The sequence below is a fragment of the Lemur catta genome, chromosome 11 (assembly GCF_020740605.2).
Source record: "Lemur catta isolate mLemCat1 chromosome 11, mLemCat1.pri, whole genome shotgun sequence".
Taxonomy (NCBI): domain Eukaryota; kingdom Metazoa; phylum Chordata; class Mammalia; order Primates; family Lemuridae; genus Lemur; species Lemur catta.
Genome location: NC_059138.1, coordinates 39,843,677 through 39,863,071, shown reverse-complemented (window position 1 = coordinate 39,863,071; position 19,395 = coordinate 39,843,677). Strand labels below are relative to the sequence as shown.

Here is a 19,395-nt window from a genome sequence, read left to right as displayed (position 1 = left end):
TAATTCAAACGCAATGCAAAACAGGTCAAGGAAAAAACTCTTGGTAAAGGACACTGCTGATTTGGGAAGAGATTACATAGCAGGCTGAATAGTTACAGGTATTGGTTTTAGGTGTCAGATAATCTTAAATTCAAATATTCTAGTTTCACCCAGGAAACTGTGGATAAGTGATTTACCCTGTCTAAGCCTCAGTGTTCCTAGTCTTTAAAATGGAACAATAATATTCCTTGGAGGGAAGAATAATTGAAACATGTCATGCTCAGTATGGTGCCTGGCACCGTATGGTCATAAACATCACCACCATACTGGGGTCAAATATTCCTCAACACTCTCCTGTCCTATTGCTTTGGTAGGCTCCACTGTGCACTGAGTGCTAAGGAAAAGAAAGGGCTGGCTCCATTCTTTTTCAGTCTGGAAAAGCATCTGGATTGTTTGCACACTTGATTCTATGGCTGCAGGAGATCTGCTCCAGGTCCTGTAAGTGGTCCACTGCCCTCTGCAGTGTCATTCTGGAAGCTGCTCGATCATGTACCCGTGTCATAGTTCAAAAAGCCTCCATTATAAAACAATTCAACATTAAGACATTCCAAATCAATGAAAAAAACTGCAATTACGAATTTTGTTGTCATCCTTCCTTACTAACTATGGAGTTACTAGGACTTACGTAGTATGAGTAAGTTTATAGGCTCTTTTTTCCTAAGGGCATGGAAAGGACAGATGAGACTTCTTCACTATTATCAGTAATGTAATCAAGTTAGAAAAATAAAAAAATGACAACAAACATACTTTGCTCTAGATTTTCCATTTTGCTAAGATTTTCAGGGTAATTTCCAACATACCTTCTTTACACACTGGCAGAAGCTGACTCTGCCATGAAGTAAGAGCATCCCTCACAGAATTATGACACTGACCTGGTTTTTTTTTTTTTTTTTTTTTCTGTGTTATTTTTCCCTCCTTGACATAATTCTGGAATTCCACAGTGAAATGGGAGAGAGTTCAGGGGTATTTTTGGGTAAGTTAACACACATTTCTCTTGGGAAGCTATGATTGTGTGTCCCCTTTTTTCCCTTGTAAAGAAGCCAAAAAGTGGGTCCTGTTTTTGTGAAAGCCTCACCTAGAATGATACAACGGAAGAGATTCTGCCCCAGGTTTTGCATTCAACTTACACTGTCAGCCATGTGCATTGTATATGTCTTTACCTTTTCCCATTCTATTGAAAGCATGATTGTAGGAACTCAGAGCATGTGTAGTAAACACTTCCTGAACTAAAACTGTGTTGTAATAACCGTCTTTAGGAAATTGAGATATTCTTTTCATAGGCTTCTATGTGCTTCATTGCACTCTTAATTTTCTCATATACTTTATTTCGTTATTGATTTATAAAATAATTTTATGATTATTGAAGTAAATAAAGGCCGTTATATGACCCTTAAAAAGTATGACAGCAATAAAAAGTCAAAAGTCACTCATATCCCACTATCTAGAGGCATATACATATTCTCTCAGGCCAATTAACAGGAGCAGTAATTAAAATGTTATGCACAATGTTCTGTTAATGGAGAAACTCCATTTCAACACTTCATCTTTAGATATTTTTGTAAATGTGCTATGTTTATGTCCATATAACTCACGAGGCCTTTGAAAGTGGGCCTTTTATTTGTCTTTTTTGAATATAGATTGCTTAAAGATTTCATATTGGTTTGCTGACAAATTATCCTGCCTAAAGTTATTCTCAAATTATAAGAATATATTTAATTAGTTGTGTTTCAATGTCTAAATTATTCAAAAATAACAAAAAGATGGTTAAGACATAGAAAATCAGTATTTAACAATGGTGTAGATCTTTCCCATTTTAAAAACTGACCACAAATCAAATTTAGCGGCTATGCTAAATCTACTTAATTATTGGCATTTTGTCCCTTCTCCTCTCTCTTCCTCCCTTTCTACTTCCTTGTAGTATAACCCTTTGATCAAATTTATATACTTTCCTGTGGCCTATACTTTTCCCTGAAAATAGGAAACCTATGAATCCACCTGTAGTTAAAATAAGAAACCAACAAAATGGAGTCAGCTGTTAATAACAAATATAAGAAATTTACAATCATGCAACCCAATAGCTTAAAATATCTTCTCTCACTGTTATAAGTGATAATGGCTTTAAATTAGTACAAAAATTTCAACAATTCGCTTAAAAATTAAAGATAGAAGACGTTTTCTGTATATCTAAATTTTCCTTTTATACTGTGTTTTGTAAAGGAGGTAGAAGTTTCACTAGTATTTTAGAGATGATGTTTCCTTCTGTGTGGTGTCTGCATCTAAAAGATAAGCCTTCCAGATGTTGTGGTAGTTACTAAGAGAAGAATGGATCTTATTTTAATACATGCAGTATGATAAGTATTTATGTTAATTTTGTGTAAAAAAATCAAAGAAAATGTTAGGATATCCCTTATCATCAACTGTGAATTTGAGTTTCAGGGTTTTATGCATTTTAAAATTATGTATGTTGAAACATTCTAGCATCTAATATTGCTGACTACACTGGCTTTTTTTTTTTTCTGATTGCTCATCCCTGGGCTTCTAACAGAATGCAAAGGAGAAAAAGAAGAAAGGGCGTTTAATGAATCACAAGACCATGACTTAGAAATGTGATTAAGTCTGTGCTGAGGAACAAAAGCACAGGAAGACTCTACATCAATGGCATGTGATTATGACAGGCATAAACACTAACCATTATCAATTGCCCACATGTTTCCAAGGATCGGTCCTGTTTGTCTCCAGCGAATCCTGGTGTTCCGGGTTAGTGCTGCGTTAGGAAGGGGAATCGTTATTCGGTTCCACCTGCAAGAAATTTAGCACAAAACCAACTTCACAACAATGTTCACATATTTTGAGTCTATTTTACATGCTTTTGATGTTCTAGGTTTCTGTGTGCTTGGAAAAGCACTAGAGTATGTCAATAAACTCTCCAAAACCTGTGGAGTTTGTTTATAGTTGTAAAGCAGACACATAACTTATAAAATCCATATCATGCTAAAGTAGTAGATTTGTTCTTAATAGAAAGCAATAATTATTTTGTTGTAAGACGTTCTTTTTAGAAAATTAAAAAAACTTTGACTTTCATTTTATTTTTTGTTTTCTTATGAATTTATTTATTATTTGTATAGATTCATGGGGTGCATATGCAGATTTGTTACATGAATATATTGTGTTGTGGTGAAGTCTGGGCTTTTGTGTAACCCTCACTTGATTAGTATCCATTAGGTAATTTCTCATCCCACTCCTCCTCCTACCCGCCTACTTTCGAGTCTCAAATGTATATTATTTCAGTAAGTGGACTCATTATGTGGCCACTTATAAATAAGAACACACAGTATTTGATTTCCTGTTTTTGAGTTATCTCACTTAAAAAACGGCCTTCAGTTCCATCCATGTTGCTGCAAAAGACATGATTTCAATCTTTTTTATGGCTGAGTAGTATTCCATATATACACCCACACCCCCACAAGAAATTTTTTCCATCAATACTCAGAACTTATATATCATCCTAGGGTAGGCATCTGAGCTGATTAGCATCAATTACTTTTTATTTTTTGCTATCCCCCAGCCCTTTGAACATTTAAAGAGAGGCTAAGAAAGAAAATAATTCCCAACTTAATTTTGCCATCTGTGGAAATATTTTTACTATTCACTTATTCTGTAAATGGCAAATACTTTACATAATCCTCTTTAATTGTCATAGTAGCCCCCAAAGGTGTGTACTATTCTTAATTATATGGGAAGAAGTGGAAAGTTAGAGAGAGTATATATCATTACACAGACAGTAGCAGGATTTGAATCCAGGTCCAATTCCAAAACTCAACTTTCCTCCACTTCTCTATACTGCATCTTCCTAAAAATGAGTAGTTTGGCAATAAGTCTTTTGGCAATAACCACAGGACCACCACATAGAACTTAAGTTCATGTAATCCCAAATATAAGTGAAATACATATAGAATGAGTCATCTTACAAATTGTAATCTTGCATCAGATTTGCCAAAGGCATCGCCTATTTTTTTTATAAGATTACTTTTAAAGAAAAGCCAGGTTCCTTACCCATTATGCCAAAAGTGCTAGCCTCAGGATTACTCAGTGATTGTCATTCTGCGACAGGGATTCAAGTCTTTCAGTATCTCAGGCAGAATTCACTCACCCGCTGTAGTTTTCCGAGGAGTAGATAGTGCTGTGGGGGAGGTGGGGGCCCGCACAGATCTCAGGTAGGCATTCCGTGTGGAGGAGGGACCAGGAACGCCCATGGTTGGTAGAGAACTCCAAGCTGACACTAATGACACCAGAACAAGCACAACAAAAAAGGGGCAAAGATAACAAACAAAATGAAGTTTTCATCTCTGGCTAAGCACATTAAATCTGGAGAACCAACGTAAAATTTTGTTAAGATGCTGTTTGCTAAATGATTGTTTTATCCTTCACTGAAGTCTGGCCAGCTCTCAAAGGGCAATCAGTTAAATTACTGCTATAAAAACAATGTTTTAAAGACAACAAATGGTAACCTGAGCTGTGCTCTGGAGTTTGATAGACGGAAAGGCAATTACCGTGTCTCACACTGTTACTTCATCCTGTGAATGTGAGACGACAGAACTCTTAGAAAGGGTAAGAGCAACACTTCGGCAAGTGAGACCAAGTGAAACCGAGAAGTCATAGCTCTTAAAGTGCTAATTGATTTCCGTGCTTATTATTAGGGGGTCACTAGCCAACATGAGGTCAAGCTTTTTTTCCCGTTATTTGTTTTTTTTCCTGCCTCAGCAATCTGTTGTAATGGAAGGCTGCCACAGCACGTGCAAACACCTCTGATACCTAAGCTCAAGCTCTTAGAATGACGGCATTCCCACTTACAATCTATCCAGTCATATTAAGTAAAGAACTTTTGGGAAAAGTGTGATTTCCTTAATGAATATTTGATTTAAAATCCAGCTAAAACCCTACTGAGAAACTGCCTCTGACTTAATAGCCAAGTCCGAGAGCTCTCTTTTAATTAGTTTAGTACACTTGCAAAACAAGGCTTCCTACCTGTTCCCAGGTTGATGCGTTCCACATCCCAGATTAATGGAAAACTGTATCATGTGCGACATTGTAGAAGGGAGAACAGGCAAGACGTGGAAAAAGTCTACAGCCCAGACGTTCCTATTATGTCCCTGATGGTTCTTTTGCCTGAGACAAAATTTGGTAGCAGGAGTCTGAAGTTCAGGATTGATGACCACAGAAACCAAAGATGGAACCTTTCAAATAAAGGAAACCAAAATCACTCATCATCCTTTGTATGTTAGTCCATGTAAATTCTTCTAGATTCTACTTAGTAATCACTAGGCACATAACTGCCTTTTATTAAGCACCAGGTAGAGTCCTTTGTGTTCCTATTTGTTGTTTCATGACAAAGATACTATCCTCAAGGAGCATTCGTTTTAGTGACTCAGAACTCCCCCTGTACAGACAGGTGGGGCTCTCTGGGTATGACTGATCAGGCTCTCTGCATGCAGATAAAAAGCTGTAAGGTCTTTTAAAGTTTTCAAAGCATGTGTATCCATTTTATCTAACTTAGCAAAAGACAAGGCAACTTGACATTTATACTTTATCATCAGCCCTCTTTTAAAGTGTATTTGTATAATACTAATGATTTTCCAAAGTAGTATTCTGAAAATAGGACTCTAAGCAGAAACAGCCAGAGCCAATGAGTTAACGCATGATAATTTACATAACTGATTGGATCTGAGGCCTGCAGAAGACCAGAGCAGGTGTAATCCTACCTTGCCACTGCTGGAAAAGTAGTCCATTATGAAATTCCAAAGGGTATAACTTGGATTACTCCTGCATGTGGAATGTGCTGGGCACTTATTCTGGTTGTTTTCCATTCTAACTTTGATTTTTATCTTGTCTTCCTAACTTAAACCCTGAGATGCTAGATGTTGGCTGTGCTTAAGCTCTTAAAAGTACCTAGGGTGCCATCAATGTGGAGAGAAGGCTAATGAATAATGAGTGTTTGGGTGTGGTTGTGGCATAAACAAATCTACCATTATAAAAAATAATTCTATACCTTATGACAGCATCTGACATAATTTTGAAGATGTGTGCAAATAACCAGAGGCAATACCTGTCTTACATCCAAAGTGCAAAGGAAAAAGGTAAACCTCAGTAGTTCTCATTAGCAAAGATAAAAACAAAGGTAATAATAATCTGTACTTTTACAATGTCCTCTACCTAGGAAAGCTCAAAATGCTAGATAAACACTCATTATGACTAATAGCAAGTCTGTGAGGCTGCATAATTACAGCTACTTTTAGGACTGTCTTGGGGACAAGAATCACTGTCAGTTATGAGTATGGGGTTCTGCCTTATTGTCTCTGATGGACTGTAATTCATTCTTCCTGGTAAAACTTCATTTTTCATTTGTATCAGAAAAAATTGAGTGAATGTTAAAATATCCATGTCACTCTTTAAGAAACCTGGCAACTTCCTGGGCTGCCAGAACAGAGATTTAGCCTCTGTATCTGGCATGGTCTTTGTGGGTTTGACCCTGGCTTGTCCAGGGAGGTCTGAGGTGGGCTGTGCGGGGATTGGCATGTGTACCTTATATGAGGAATAGGAAAGGGTGTCCAGTGCAATGTGCTCTTTCCTTCCTTCAAGCTTTGCATACAGGATGATATCATTTTCATGAGAATCTCCAGGGTCACAAATTCCTCCTGTACAAAACAAAAATTTTAAGTTGTTAGCACCAACTTGCATCCACAAACATATCAAATACATTGTTAAATTTCAGAATAAAAATAATTATAGTAACGAGATGTTGCTTGACAGTAACCCTAAACAAAGGCAACCAGACCCAAGGCAGTATTATTAATTTATTTAGTTCAGAGAGGCCATGCTAAAGATCAAAGACTTGATATTTGTAAGGCCAAAGTAACTATTTTCTTAATGAAATTACTCAAATAACAGTCTGCATTGAGCAGCAACTGCACATCATGTTATAACCCACATTAAAAAGATGTGTTCTGCTTTTTAATAAACCATTACTTCCTTATAGTTAAAGTTTTTATGACCAAAGTTCAGAACCTAATGATTATAGTTTTAAAGCAAGTGTAGTGACCCACTGCATCAAGGACTTCTGAAGTAGTGTTATTCAAACTATTGCATATCTTTAATATTTTAGCACATATATTTACATTTTAAATGTAGTTCATTTTTCATTTTTATATTTGGGACCTCATTTGATTATTGGAAGGTACACAGAGTAGTTCATTCCCTATCACTCTACTTTAGTCAGATGAAACACTATACCATTAAAACTGAAAGGTAATTAAGATCATCCTAATGATGAAACTGAATAACAGCAGGTACCTGAAGCCAAAGATCATTTAATTAACTGGTGGAAGAGCCAAGAGTAGATGCTACATCTTTTAACCTTTGACACTCTATTCTTTTCACTATTGCATTCTGTCAATAATTCTTGTTATTGCTGGTTTCTACCAATTGTGTAACCTGGGTTTCAAAGGATAACATGTCTAACTATTAACAAAAGCCTCTCCCTACTCACCACTATCCTTAATAACAGCACCACCCAGGACAGCAGGAGTGTGGGGATGTGCATGTATTTCACAGCAAATATTCTATCCCTAAGTTCCAAAATTTATAACACTAACTTTTTTATTTTATTATTATTTTCCTAAAAAATTCCTTCAGTTCTTAAATCAACCATCACCAATGTTAATTTTTATCTATAGCCAATTGCTGTTGCTGATATTCCATAGTGACAGTAATTGAAACCGCTGCCATTAAAATTACTGGGCAGTAGATATATCTGTTCTGATCCATAAACACTGACTATTCCTTCGTGTGTAGCAGTAAAATTTTCATAGCCTACTGATGAGAATTTTGCTTTGTACATAAGCCTCCTCTGAGCTTAGAGCATAAGCCAGTCCCCAAGATCCCAGACCTGGGGTGATTAAGAAAATAGTTTTTCTGAATCTATAAACTTGATATTTGCACAGTTGACTATAGTAGCCCCATTAAGGTCACCTAAGGGGCCAATTCTGATTGGCCAGCTGTCTCATTTATATCGCATTTCCATTTCATCTTCCTAAATGCAACAATTTGGCATATAATAAATATTTGCTGGATTAAGTAATTTGAACTGAGAATAGAGAACCAAGATATGGTTATAATGTAGTTCTCATCCTAATAGATATTTATGGTTCAAGGGCAATGACCTGTAGAGAAAAATCTTATATTTTTAACATCTATATCATACGATTTAGCATTATATTATGTACTTCAGTGTTATGATAAATATATTCTAAATGGTGGTCTGTAAGGGGAAAGATCCACATGAAAATTCAATTCCCTGTTTCCATACAAAGTGTATAATTATTTTTTCTAGACCCCGTATAGCAAAAGCAATCTTAAGCAATAAAAACAAAATGGGAGGTATTGATTTGCCAGACTTCAAACTATACTACAAAGCTGTGGTGCTTAAAACTGCTTGGTATTGGCACAAGGGCAGGGACACAGACCAGTGGAACAGAACAGAAAACCCAAATATAAAACCATCCTCATATAACCATCTAATCTTTGACAAAATAGACAAAAACATACTCTGGGGACAAGAATCCCCATTCAATAAATGGTGCTGGGAAAACTGGATAGCCACATGTAGAAGACTGAAACAGGACCCACAGATTTCACCTCTCACAAAAATCAAATCACGGTGGATAACAGATTTAAACCTTAAATGGGAAACGATTAGAATTCTAGAAGAAAATGTAGGAAAGACTCTCACAGACATTGGTCTAGGCAAAGAATTTATGAAGAAAACCCCTAAGGCAATCGCAGCAACAACAAAAATAAACGAATGGGACCTGATTAAATTAAAAAGCTTCTGCACAGCCAAAGAAACAGTCACGAAAATAAACAGACAGCCTACAGAATGGGAAAAAATTTTCGCATACTACACATCAGATAAAAGACTGATAACAAGAATCTATTTAGAACTCAGGAAAATCAGCAAGAAAAAATCAAACAATCCTATCAAAAAATGGGCAAAGGACATGAATAGAAATTTTTCAAAAGAAGACATAAGAATGGCCAAAAAACGTATCAAAAAATGCTCAACATCCCTAATCATCAGGGAAATGCAAATCAAAACCACAATGAGATACCACTTAACTCCGGTGAGAATGGCCTTTATCAAAAAATCCCAAAACAACACATGTTGGCGTGGATGCAGAGAGACAGGAACACTCATACACTGCTGGTGGGAATGCAAACTAGTGCAACCCCTATGGAAAGCAATATGGAGATACCTTAAACAGATTCAAGTAGACCTACCATTTGATCCAGCAATTCCATTATTGGGCATATACCCAGAAGAACAAAAGTCATTCTTTAACAAAGTAACCTGTACCCGAATGTTTATAGCAGCACAATTCACAATCGCAAAGATGTGGAAACAACCCAAGTGCCCATCAATCCACGAATGGATTAGTAAACTGTGGTATATGTATACCATGGAGTACTACTCAGCTATAAGAAATAACGATGATACGACATCTCTTTGGTTCTCCTGGAGAGAGCTGGAACCCATTATACTAAGTGAAGTATCCAAAGAATGGAAAAACAAGCATCACATGTACTCACCAGAAAACTGGTTTCCCTGATCATCACCTAAATGTACATCGGGGAAGGATACCAATTGGATATCAGACTGGGATGGGGGGTGGGGGGAGGGGATGGGTGTATGCCTACATGACGAGTGCGTTGCGCACCCTCTGGGGAATGGTCATGCTTGAAGGTGCAGACCCGGGGAGGTGGGGGGGGGGGAGGGGATGGAGGTATGACTACATGATGAGTGCCAGGCGCACTGTCTGGAGAATGAGAATGGACGCGCTTGGAACTCTGACTCGGGGGGATGGACGGGACATGGACAATGTATATGACCTGAACTTATGTACCCCCATGATGAGCTGAAATAAAAAAAAAAAGAAAATTCAATTCCCTTTTTTAAAATGCAACTTGTTTATTGCCCATTGAGCACATATTAAAGACTTACCAAAAAAGAACAAAAAAGGTGAAAGATCATAGGTAGGCTGTTTTAGTGCACCACACCTAATGACATAGGAATTGAACAATCAGCTCTCTGATTTTGTTAATTTGTTTCCTGTAACTCCTCTCTTGCTCTCTTGAGAACAGTTCGTGAACTGCATCTGCCCTTCTGAGAGAACTGAAACACACGTGGGAACCCAGCCCAGAATGGCAGAAGAAGAAAGTCCTCAAGGAGCCAAGACTTTACAAGATGACAGACTTTATCGGAAAGGTCCCTCTGGGGGCAATTTATCAGTTCTGTGAAGTTTCAGTGGCAGCAGCTCCTACAGGAAGATACGGATTCTTCTTCAGCTTCACAGCCTTTGATGCCTTGTGGAAAGTCATGACTCAGGGGCATCGTGTGGAGCAGCTAAGGTACAGAAGGATTTCAATAAAAACTAGGGGATGGTCAATTTAAAAATACTCTAAACATTGTTTTAAGTAGCTTTTAAGCTACTTATGTGTATCGGGAAAGTGATTTTGTTGATTTATTACTTGCAGGGCATTGGGCTAGAAGGGGAAATAAGCTCTGACCTCAAAAATTTTATAATTTGGTGAGAAAAGCAAGACTAATATATATTAAAGAATGATAATTAGCAGTAAACTGTTGTGCTGCCATAATTGCAGTAAACATTCAGAGAAAAAAGGCACAGTGTGAGCTAAAAGAGCTGGGCACAAAGCAGATGCCCAGTAAATATTTGTTGGAGTAATAATAAAGAAATGCACGAATGAATGATGTCAGGTTATTTTTGTCTTATTCACTGCATTCTGGCTCTAAGAACAGTGCTGGATGCTGGTACTCAATGAATGTATATTGGGTAAATGAATATATGAATTTAGGAAACAGACTTTGAACTGAACTTTGAAAGTTGAGCAAGTTTTCCAGAAATGTAGTCACATCAGATTGATATGAACCAATCATAGACAGGGCCTGAGAGGGAGCAAGTGTGATCTAGCCTTGTTTACAATCAGTCTGATTTTCCTAAGGCACCATATTTAGTGAGGGGCTACTTATAAACTGTCTCATCTTAAATCTCTTGACATGTTGCTTTCTTCCCCATCAGCTAACAAAGCTTTAAAGGCTTTTCCATAGGTCCAGTCCTATCTTACCCTATCCTATTCTATTCTATTCTATCCACCCTATCCTACTCTATCCATCTCATCCTATCCTATGTATCCTATCCTATCCATCCTACCCTATCCTATCCTAAAAACACCTTCTCTGACTGCTGTTGTATCCTTAAGATCCAGACCTATTTCTTTTCTCCTCTCTACTATAAAATTCTTGAAGCAGTCCTCTTTCAGACACACATTTTTTAAAATTATTATTATTATTTTAACCCCAAGTACTCTGGTTTTCCCAGCACCACATCATTGGGAATATTCTTTCTAAAGTCACTGGTGGCCTCTCTGCCCCTATCCTGGTTGACTCCTCTCTCTGTGCCATTCCCTACGCTGCTAATGTCATCCCATCCTGAACCACTCTCTTCCTTCCTCCTTTAGCGGCCAGTGACACCTTCCTTCCACCTCTCTTTATGCCCTTTCTCAGTCAGTCTCTTTTGTCTACTCTTTTCCCCTCTACCTACACTTAGATGAGCGTTCTCCCTGAGAATTTCTCGTCTCTGATGCTACCTTCTGCTTAGGAGAACACAGCAACTCCAGTTATCACCAGTATGCAGATCATTTTCAAATCTGATTCAAATCCTTCATATGGCATTCCACAAACCTTGATCTTAACATACCTAATATTAAAATCTTCTACTCCACACTTGCTCTTTTTAAAAATATATATTTCCTATTTTAGGAAATGGCACCACTCTTCCAACCACCTGGGAGAGAAATCTGTGTCCTCCCCAGTATTGTTCTCATAACCCCACAGTCAATTGGGTGCCAATTTCAGTTGGTTACATCTCTTCAGTTGTCCCATCTCTGCTCTCTCCTTACATTACAAATACACCTTGATACTTTTGTTGCATGGACGAGTGCAACAGCCTCTAAATTTAGGGTTGCCAGATAAAATACATTGCATGAAGAACATTTATACAAGAATATTTGTTGTTTATCTGAAATTCAAATTTAACTAGGCTATATTTTTTCTTCTTTTCTTATTTTGTCTTATTTTATTTTTTACTAAATCTGGCAACCCTACCCTAACTAGTCTTTTGTCCTTTAATTCGAGATTGTTTCAGTCTTTCCTTTACACTCCTGCTAGGATTATCTTTCTAAAACACAGGTGATAATGTATTACAGAATGACCTAACATGAATTCTCTGATGGCTCCACATTACCTCAAGAAAGAAAATCCAAACTCCTTTTTGAGAATCTATGTAGAACTCAGGAAAATCAGTAAGAAAAAAATCAAATAACTCCATTAAAAAGTGGGCAAAGGACATGAACAGAAACTTTTCAAAAGAAGACAGACTGACTAATGGCTAAGAAATACATGAAAAAATGCTCAACATCTCTAATCTTCAGAGAAATGCAAATCAAAACCACAATGAGATATCACTTTAACTTCAGTGAGAATGGCTTTTATCAAAAAGTCCCCAAACAACAAATGTTGGCATGGATACAGAGAGATAGGAACACTCATACACTGCTGGTGGGACTGCAAACTAGTACAGTTCTATGGAAAGTATTATGGAGATGCCTCAAAGAACTAAAAGTAGAATGAACTACCATTTGATCCAGCAATCCCACCACTCCTGGGTATGTACCCAAAGGAAAAAAAGTCATTCTATAATAAAGACATTTGCACACAAATGTTTATAGCAGCATAATTCACATTTGCAAAGATGTGGAAACAACCCAAGTGCCCATCAGTACATGAGCGGATTAACAAAATGTGGTATATGTATCATGGAGTTCTACTCAGCCACAAAAAACATTGATGAACTAACATCTCTTGTAAAATCCAAACTCCTTATTAGGGAACTAAAGAAAATCACTACTCTGGCTCCAAATTGCTTTTCCAGTTTTATCTTACTTGCTTCCATTCATCTATAGGGAAAATCACCCAGCTCCAAACATATCACATACCTTTATTCTTGTGCCTTTTTTCAAAAAAGCTTAGCTCGGAATTCTCTTCTTCCCTTAAATGTAAGTCTGCTCATCCTTCAGGGCCAAGTTCAAATGCCATTTCCTTCATGAAGCTTTACCCTAGTCCTTCCACTGCAATTACCCATAGCTTCCTCCACACTTTGACAGCATTTCCCTTCCATTACGGCATACTGCATTCTTTTATAGGTAGATGTTACTTGTGGGCAGGGACTCTAAGTAGTTGTTATATCCATAACAACAGAGATATATTGAGTCTAAATATTTATTCTGCACTTTTTTGAGTGCTTTACATGTATTAACTCATTTGACCAACAACTCTGTGATCTAGGTGCCATTATTCTCCCCAGCTGTATTCTCCATATATCCTAGCTCAGGGCTCTATATTCAATAGGCATTCCTTACTTTTCAAAATTGAATAAAGATGCTTTTATTTGGATAATGTACTTATTTGGGCTAATTCAAATGAATTTTTTCATCATAGTCAATTTTATTTTAATTCATTAATTAGTAATCTTTGAAAAAGAATTAAAGATGACTTAATCTCTTATATAAAGACAATTCCATAAAGGAACTTATGTAATGATGACTTAATCTCATATAAATGCACTGAGCATGGTTGATTTACTAAGAAAAAGATAAAAAAATCCAAACACATTATATAAAAATGGTAAAAAAGGAAAAAAACTTCAATTAGACTGACTGGTATGCTAAATGTTTATTGCAAATTTTCTTTGATTTAAAGTTTTCCAGGAATCATTTTTATTAAAATAAGAGCCAGTTTGAATTCTAATTATTTAAAGGAAATGAGCTCTGGGCCTTAAATATACAAACCATTTCAGAGTCAAGGTGAGGACACCCTTAAATATGAGATTAATTTGTTTTATTTTATATCCACAATTTCTCTGTTATCAAACACATCTTTATGGAAAGTGAGTTAGCATCACACAGGTAATATGTTTGAGAGCCTGATACAGTCAGGTTTACCATGCAACCTGAGCTGTGTGATTACCAGAGAGGTGAAGTGAGGAACATGAGAGAAATAAATAACCAGTGCTGATGCCTAGAGCGGGGAGATCTGTTTGTCCTGATGAACTGACATCTTTGCTAGTAAGTTCAAAGGTAAACAATGTTTATTTCCTGTTTTACTTCCAGATGTTGCCTGTGCTTTTCCAGTAACCCAACAAAGAAGGCATGTGACACCTACTCACATTTCTGGAATGACATCAGTAAAAGACTATGTAACAGTGGCTCTTGACTAAAAGGATAAATTTCAATCCCCTCATTCCTCTTTGGGTATTTTTCCAACTTTATGTATTTCCTCTACAACAATTAGAAGAAAAATACCTCTTATGAACACTTGTTTCTTAATGTGTTTGCAAACATTAGAAAATAGAGAGTACTCTGAAAAGTATTAATCTGTTTCTTTCTCAGCTTCCCACAACAACTGTTATGCAATGATGAGATACCAGTGAAAACAAATGACTCATCTTAATGATTGTGTTTTGGGGAAACCAGAGACTGTGGACAAAGGAGTTGCTTTGTTTTTAGCTTCTCTCCCACTGTCTTTTCAGCGGTAACCACGGGGGGGATAGGTGGGAGGGAGGTATTAGGGCTTTATGTCTTCAGGCCTTGTCATGGCCCAAGACCAGCTCTTTATAGGATGGTTCCAGCAGGGCTGGCCTGAAGCAGAGGTGAGCACCACAGGCTTTTGCTCTGCCTGCACAGCTCATATTTCATGAATTTTCATTTTATATGGTAGACAACAAACAACCTTACTTCCTCAGGAATAGGTGTTGGCCTAGGGTCTGCTCCAGGGTCAAGAAAGTTTGTTCAAAATGTACCTACCCATAACAAAGTAAAACCTCAGGTTCCCGTAACCGGTGGTGTCCATGTATGGAGTACATAATTTCCTCTCTCCATCTTTGAGGAAGACCATTGATAAACCTGATTCTACTGTTCCACATTCTGTACCAATGACAGCTCCCAAGATGTCCCATCTTAAAAAAACAATGAGAATCATTAATAAGAATTAGAATATTAAGTCAAAGCTTTATAAAGTACAACATTTTGTTTTTAATGAGGAACATTCACTTAGTAATGAATAATTCTGATAGAAAGATGTGGTACTACAGATTTTAGGTAATGAATAAACTTTAAATACATTCCATTCACACTGACAGTTTTCCTGTACAAAGACAAACTTAATCAATATCACGTATAGTGCATGTACTTCTGATCACAGCCGTGCTCCAGACTGAGATAGTCTTTAGTTTTAAAGTACTTACAGTTGAGTTGAGAAATCAAATTCAAACTAAGGAAACAGAGAACTAAAAAGACATTATCATAATATAAATACTTACATGGTATTTTACATATTAAAAATAATTATAGAATGAAAAGCCATAAGAGCTCGCAAAAGTCTAGCAAGTTTTCAAAAAGGAGATGAGATTTAAACTGGGTCTTGTCAAAGAGGTATTTGGATATATAAAAAAGAATAAAAATAGCTACGTTTCACTGAGTGCTGTGTGCCAGATCCTTTTCTAGGCCCTTTACACATTAAAGCCATTTAATTCTCATAGTAACTCTATGACATAGTCGCTATTACTATCCCAATTTTAGTTGAAGAATTTAAGATTCAGATAGGTTAGGAACAGCTAAGAAAGGATGGAGACAGTATTCAAATCTATGCTGCCTGACTCCAGAGCCTGCGCTCTTACTACGGTCATATACTATATTTGGGGTTGATGAATTCACATGCATATAGGCTGAGAAATTGGAATGACCATGAAACTATTAACAGTGCAGATATCAACAGACCTCAGTGGAGGGTATGTGTTGGGGAAGAGTAAAAAATACGTTTGAATAGTAAAGTGGGACCAATCCACGGAGAGTTTGGAAAGAGGGTTCAGATTCTATACAATAGACACTCAGAGTGATACTTTTCTTTCTTTCTTTTCTTTTTTTTTTTTTTTTTGAGACATGGTCTTGCTCTATCACCCAGGCTGGAGTACAGTGGCACAAACATAGCTCAGTGTAACCTCAAACTCTTCCTCAGATCTATCTTTAGTTCACTATACTAATTCTCTCTTCAGCTTTTTCTAAATTTTTTACCTTTATAGTAAATACTTCATTTCCAGGACTGTATTTTTCATTTTTGAAAGTTCTCTTTGGTGCTTTTAAACATGTGCTTGTTGTTTTCTCATAGAATCCTCTTTCAAAATGATTTAGAGTCCTTTACAACTATCTTTTAAATCATTAAATCATGTTTATTTCATCTCTCTCTCATGTTTCTCTTTTATCTCAGTTGGAATGCACTTATATCCGTGTTTGTCATATTTGCTGACTGTCCTTTTTAGTGAATCATAAAATCACATAGATCATAATTCTTGTTTTGAGCTCATCTTCAATGGACTTATTTCCAGTATGAACTCCACACACTTTGAATAGTAGAAATATTTTTACAGAGGGGTTTTGTATTTGTGTTTGTGAGCACCTTGGAGTTTCTCTGGTCCTGAATTCATTTTTATACTACTTTCTCAGTTTAGCATTTTCCCACTCAGGTGGAATGAATGTGAATTGTACATTTGTTTGGAGTTTCCATTCTCCTGGGAGATAGTTTTCCCCTTGAATCAATGAGAGGAGTTGTTATCCTACTTACTTCTTTATGGAGAAGGAGCTCTTCAGGGTCCCAAATTTACGCAAGAATATCAGTTCTAGCTGCCATCTGCCAAGAATCCTATGTGGGTATTTTCAACCTTAATCTTCAGCCTTAGATTATACATAAATCTGGTATACCATGAGCTATCTAAGTTTTAGCTAAAGGGCTTACAATCCAGGTTTTCAGTTTTCTTTTGCTTCTGGCATCTGCTCATTTCCTCCCCTATCGTAGGGCTATGCCTTAAAGAAAATTATCATACTTTATTCAACATTTCTATGGGTTTATAGAGGGGAAAGGATTGTATGAATTCAGACGGACTTGTCACAGCTTCAAATTTTCAGCTGGCTGGGCTGGTACTATTAACTATTAGGGAACTAAAAGAGATAAACTAATTAGTTCATTTCAGTCTCTCACGTAATTATGTCATCGGGGGTGTTAATATAACAAATAAAGGACTAAGTCATCTTTCCTGATCGAACTCTTCTTTTCAAGAAGGATCCAATATTTTTTTAATATTAAGCGATCAATTGTTAAACATAGAGTGGTTAATAACTTTTCTACTTGTCTTTAAGTATTCAAATTATATACTTTGTATCCTTGGTGACTTTATTATAAAAGAAGCAATTTTATACATAAAAAATTAACAATTGTTAGTTGCCAAATGAATACGAACAGTTTTCCTAAGGAATGGAGATACCTTGCCTCCCAAGAAAATAGATATAATGATCATTAGCCATAATTTCCCCATCCAAAGCTTATAAAATATTGAAAAGTGTGTCTAAACGATGTATTTAAGCCACAGGTTCAGTTCTCAACAGATGGACACTAGTTTCATTAAATTTCATTAAGCAGCCAAACTTGGCTGGATGATTAATGTATGTCAATAAAATTACAGTTATTTTAGGCAAGATGTTTAACATTCTAGTTTTAAAAAATGCTATATTTATCCTTCCCACAAAGTTTATTAACTATAGTTGACTACTTCATTGTACTTTTAAAGCAAAGATTATTCAGGGAAGTAATTTTTAGAAACACCAAATACTATACAACTACATATCACACACTTGACAACAGATATTGAAGGTGATATGTGAATTATTAAAAGATGTATTATATATAATAATGTATCTGTAACTTTATAATTTATAAAGTTTATGAGAGTTTAATATTTTAAATTTATGTTTAATATTTAAAATTTTAAATATTTAATATTTAAAAACTCTTATTTCTCCTTAGTATTTATTTCTGGTCATGTCTAATTTGGCCTTTGTTACTCACACAACTAACTTGCCTACATGTGGAGGAAACTGGGACACACAGAGGTGAGTGGCTTGCCTAAGGCCAACTGCCTATTTGGCTTTTAAAAAAATGAGACCTTCTGTTTCTCAGTTTGCTGTTATTTTGGTAGTTACAATTCTAAAGAGGGTACTATGCCAGGATGATTACCTAGAATCATCCCAGTTTATAATAGATTTGGGGACAAAGTCTTAGGACATACTTCTTTTTTTTTTTTTTTTGTATTTTAACAGGTTATATATCAATCATTCAAGGGGCACATGGAGTAATTTTTTGAAACAGTTCCTAATAGTATTGGATCATTCATAAATTAACCAGGAGCCTCTCTTGACATATACATGAAAATTTCACACTGGTTCATTGGTCTTTTACTTGCTCCATTTATCCCAATTAAACCACTCAGCCTACTGATCCACAAAGCAAGTTAAGGTTCTAAATGATGCAGATGATGACTCCTTTTAGACATCTATCTGCTTTAGAGCATTTTTAAAGTGAAAAATTAAATTGAAAAAGATAGAATTGTCATGGACTAGAAGAACCTCCTATTCAAGTGAGAAATGAGATTAGCAGACATTTTCTCTTAATTATTTGTTATAAATGAATAACTTTTCTAGATAATCTAGATTATTTTCATGATCTCTACCACACAGGAAGCTATGTGAGATGTGATTCAGACTTTATATTTATTTTTAATCTTTAAAGTCCAACATATCTCATTTTACTCTCAATTAGTCTTTATTCCTCCCAGTCTGTTGGAAGATAACAAAAGTGAAATTTTCTTTAGAAACCCAAATATTTATAATCAAGTGAAATGGAAAGTTTAGTCTACTTTGAAGAGAAAGAAGCAGAAGAAATCAGCTTTTCTTAATTTTTACAAAATTTGCCTTTTGTGAAAGTGTCATTGCTTTGAGTAAATTACCTTGCATTTATTAAAAATTCAGTAGTAGTCTATTATAGAACAAGTACGTTTTTTCGTAAATTTGTCCACACTGGCTCAAACGTGATTGGAGGCAAAGTTTCCTTAAGGAGATCTCGGAGCTCCACCAACTACTGGGGGGCTTCAGGGAGGGGTTTCTCAGACATCAGAGTCTCCATCTTTGAGGTTACAAAGTTGTGGTCATTCAAGTTACAAAAATGACAGTCCTTGACTCTCTACCAATGTAATAGGTAGAGGCAGTGAAATTATAACATAACCAAATCTTTGAGACCAATAGTGCTTATTTGTGCTCTATAGTTTTAGCAATATCTGGACGGCA

At 36.2% G+C, this 19,395-nt stretch overlaps 1 protein-coding gene across 2 annotated transcripts in view; it reads right to left on the bottom strand.

Annotated features, from left to right (window-relative positions):
- Nucleotides 1-19,395, bottom strand: part of RELN (reelin) — a 441,212-nt gene that overhangs the window by 150,975 nt on the left and 270,842 nt on the right. For both annotated transcript variants that reach the window (XM_045564269.1, XM_045564270.1), the window contains exons 12-16: nucleotides 15,031-15,182; nucleotides 6,619-6,731; nucleotides 5,065-5,273; nucleotides 4,190-4,318; nucleotides 2,729-2,838 (exon numbers count right to left, since the gene is read on the bottom strand). In XM_045564269.1, the coding sequence (XP_045420225.1) occupies nucleotides 2,729-2,838; nucleotides 4,190-4,318; nucleotides 5,065-5,273; nucleotides 6,619-6,731; nucleotides 15,031-15,182 (713 nt within the window). The remainder of the gene's footprint in view (nucleotides 1-2,728; nucleotides 2,839-4,189; nucleotides 4,319-5,064; nucleotides 5,274-6,618; nucleotides 6,732-15,030; nucleotides 15,183-19,395) is intronic.